We start from the raw sequence: 2,341 nt of genomic DNA, 5'->3' as shown, positions 1-2,341 counted from the left end.
AATTTCATGTCCGGCAGGTAAAAAACGTAAAAAACCACTGTCGGCGACTTGAAAAAAAGGCTGTCAGGTGCCGTGGCCTAGGTTTCTCACTGAAAATCCTCGTCCCCCGGCGGCACCATTTTTTGAATTTTCTTCCTTTTCAACGCCGTTTTTCGGGGGTTTTGGATTTTCTTTGAATTTTTTCGCAATAATATTTGAAAAACAGATAACTTTTAACACATTTTAATGCAATAAAAATTTTTGGTCGGAGTCCTCCTTTAAAGTTGCATCCTTTCAATTTTTGGAGCATTTTTTCAGACAAGTACTTCGGAGACAATAACAGACGATGTTCTCGAAAAAAAGAGTACGAAACTTATCAGGTAATTTATTCTTTGAATTCTTGTCATAATTTAAATTTTTCAGATAAATAAAGTTCAAGTCAACATTTTTAATGTCAAGTGCTTGGGAGATATCGCAACTAGAAGGTAATTTTTGTTGATAAAAAACTGTATTTTTGGAAGTTTTGTTTCCAGGAATCAAAGAAATAACTGGATGCTAGAAAATTCGAAGAAAGACAAGAAAGTTAATCAGGTCAATTCCTATTTTCTGAATTAATATCTAATTTTATTCACATTTCAGACATAGCCTCTTCTCCTGTATTCGTCACGATTCACAGCGACATCTTCAAAATTAAAAATCTAAATCATGATTTTCTTATTTTTCTGTATTTTTCCCCTAATTTTGTTCATTTTCATGTATAATTCTTTTTTTTTAATAAATAAAATTCTACATAATGCGATGTTTCTCTATAAAAACATCAATAAACGCGAACCGAACCGGCCCCTGCTGTTAGGAGGTCGGAAGTTGGCCGGTAGTTTGTCGGATCTTGGTCGGCTTCCCACAATGTCTTTGCCGGAATCTGACCAAGTTCCATCCTGAAGCCGACCAGCCTCCGGCCAGAAGTTGCCGGCGACGCCCGAGAATGCCTCAAAATCGGTCAAAATTGACAGAAAAATGGAAAAATCGATTTTTCGAAACTTTTAACAACAACGGGAAAAAAAGGAAGAAGAAAAATGATGATATGGTCATCATCTTGATAGATAGAGACCACCCGGGCGGCACGGCACGATTTACAAGATACTACGGCCGAAGAAAAAACGATTTCAATGAAAACATGATAGAAAATGTGAAGAGAATTTAGAAAACAAAAAAAATTCAAACAAGTGGAATACGAAAATTCCAATGATTTCCGGATTTTCAGCATTTTTGCGAAAAATGCCTGAATTTTAACATGTCCAAAATCAAACATTGAAATCTAGGTCATGACCCAAAAATTGAAATCCAGGTCATGACCTAAGAATTAAAATCTAGGTCATGACCCAAAAATTGAAATCTAGGTCAAAGCCCAAAAATTAAAATCCAGGTCATGACCTGAAAATTGAAATCCAGGTTCATGACCTGAAAATTGAAATCCAGGTCATGACCTAAAAATTGAAATCTAGGTCATGGCCTAAGAATTGAAATCTAGGTCATGGCCTAAGAATTGAAATCTAGGTCATGACCTAAGAATTGAAAATTTCAATGCTTCAAATGTGGAAATTCTCATTCTAATAAGAATGAGAAAATTTGGCGAAAATCTGGGAAATGGAAATTGGGGCTTCCAGAGATTTATGAAAGGGATTTCATATAAATCCGTGCGGATGGGAAATAAGGACTAAATGTACACGTACACATCCGGAGCACCGAAGGGGGCTCCAAAAGAGATGAAAAAAGAAGTGTGGGGATTAGATTAGGGCAAAAGAGGAAGAGCATTCGGAATAAATAGAAAAAAAAAGATGAGCAATGGAAGAGGGATTTTTTGCTCAATGTTTTTGGAAGGATTTGTGATTAGTTTTGGAGTTATAATGTGCGTCAAGGATTAGGATGAGCAATGAAGGATGAAGGGCAAGGGAAGGAAGACGTGGAGAATTTGGGAAGCCAAGAATCTTGGATTCTCAGATTTTCAGAATTGAAGATCCAGAAAATCTAAAATTGGATAATTTGAGAATCCGAGATTTCAAGATTCGTGGATTCTAAGATTCAGTCATTCCTGAATCAGATTTTCATGTTTTCAGATTTTTAGATTTTATGAAATTTCGATCTTTCCGAATTTTCAGATTCCAAGAAATGTTTTTCCCTGAAAATCCAGAAATCTCTAAAAAACCTGAAAATCTTAAAATCCAGAAATCCTAAAATTTGAAAATCCTGAAGTCTTCGAATTCTGAGAATCTTGAAACATGTAAAAATCTAGAAATCTGAGAATCTTAAAATCATATACCGTAAACACTCTAATAGAATGCCTTTCGAACCGTCCACTTTGAGC

At 35.4% G+C, this 2,341-nt stretch overlaps 1 protein-coding gene across 1 annotated transcript; it reads left to right on the top strand.

Moving 5' to 3' along the window:
- Nucleotides 1–325: 325 nt before the first annotated feature.
- Nucleotides 326–1,180, top strand: CBG23792 (the record flags this gene model as incomplete). The annotated part of the gene is given in 4 exon segments (XM_045240832.1): nt 326–359; nt 449–453; nt 465–499; nt 844–1,180. 4 exon segments carry the CDS (start codon nt 326–328, stop codon nt 1,178–1,180), a joined length of 411 nt encoding a protein of 136 aa, XP_045091165.1.
- Nucleotides 1,181–2,341: the final 1,161 nt, after the last annotated feature.

Source organism: Caenorhabditis briggsae (assembly GCF_000004555.2).
Source record: "Caenorhabditis briggsae AF16 supercontig from assembly CB4, cb25.NA_042, whole genome shotgun sequence".
Classification (NCBI taxonomy): Eukaryota; Metazoa; Nematoda; class Chromadorea; order Rhabditida; family Rhabditidae; genus Caenorhabditis; species Caenorhabditis briggsae.
This window is presented reverse-complemented; position numbering and strand designations above follow the sequence as displayed.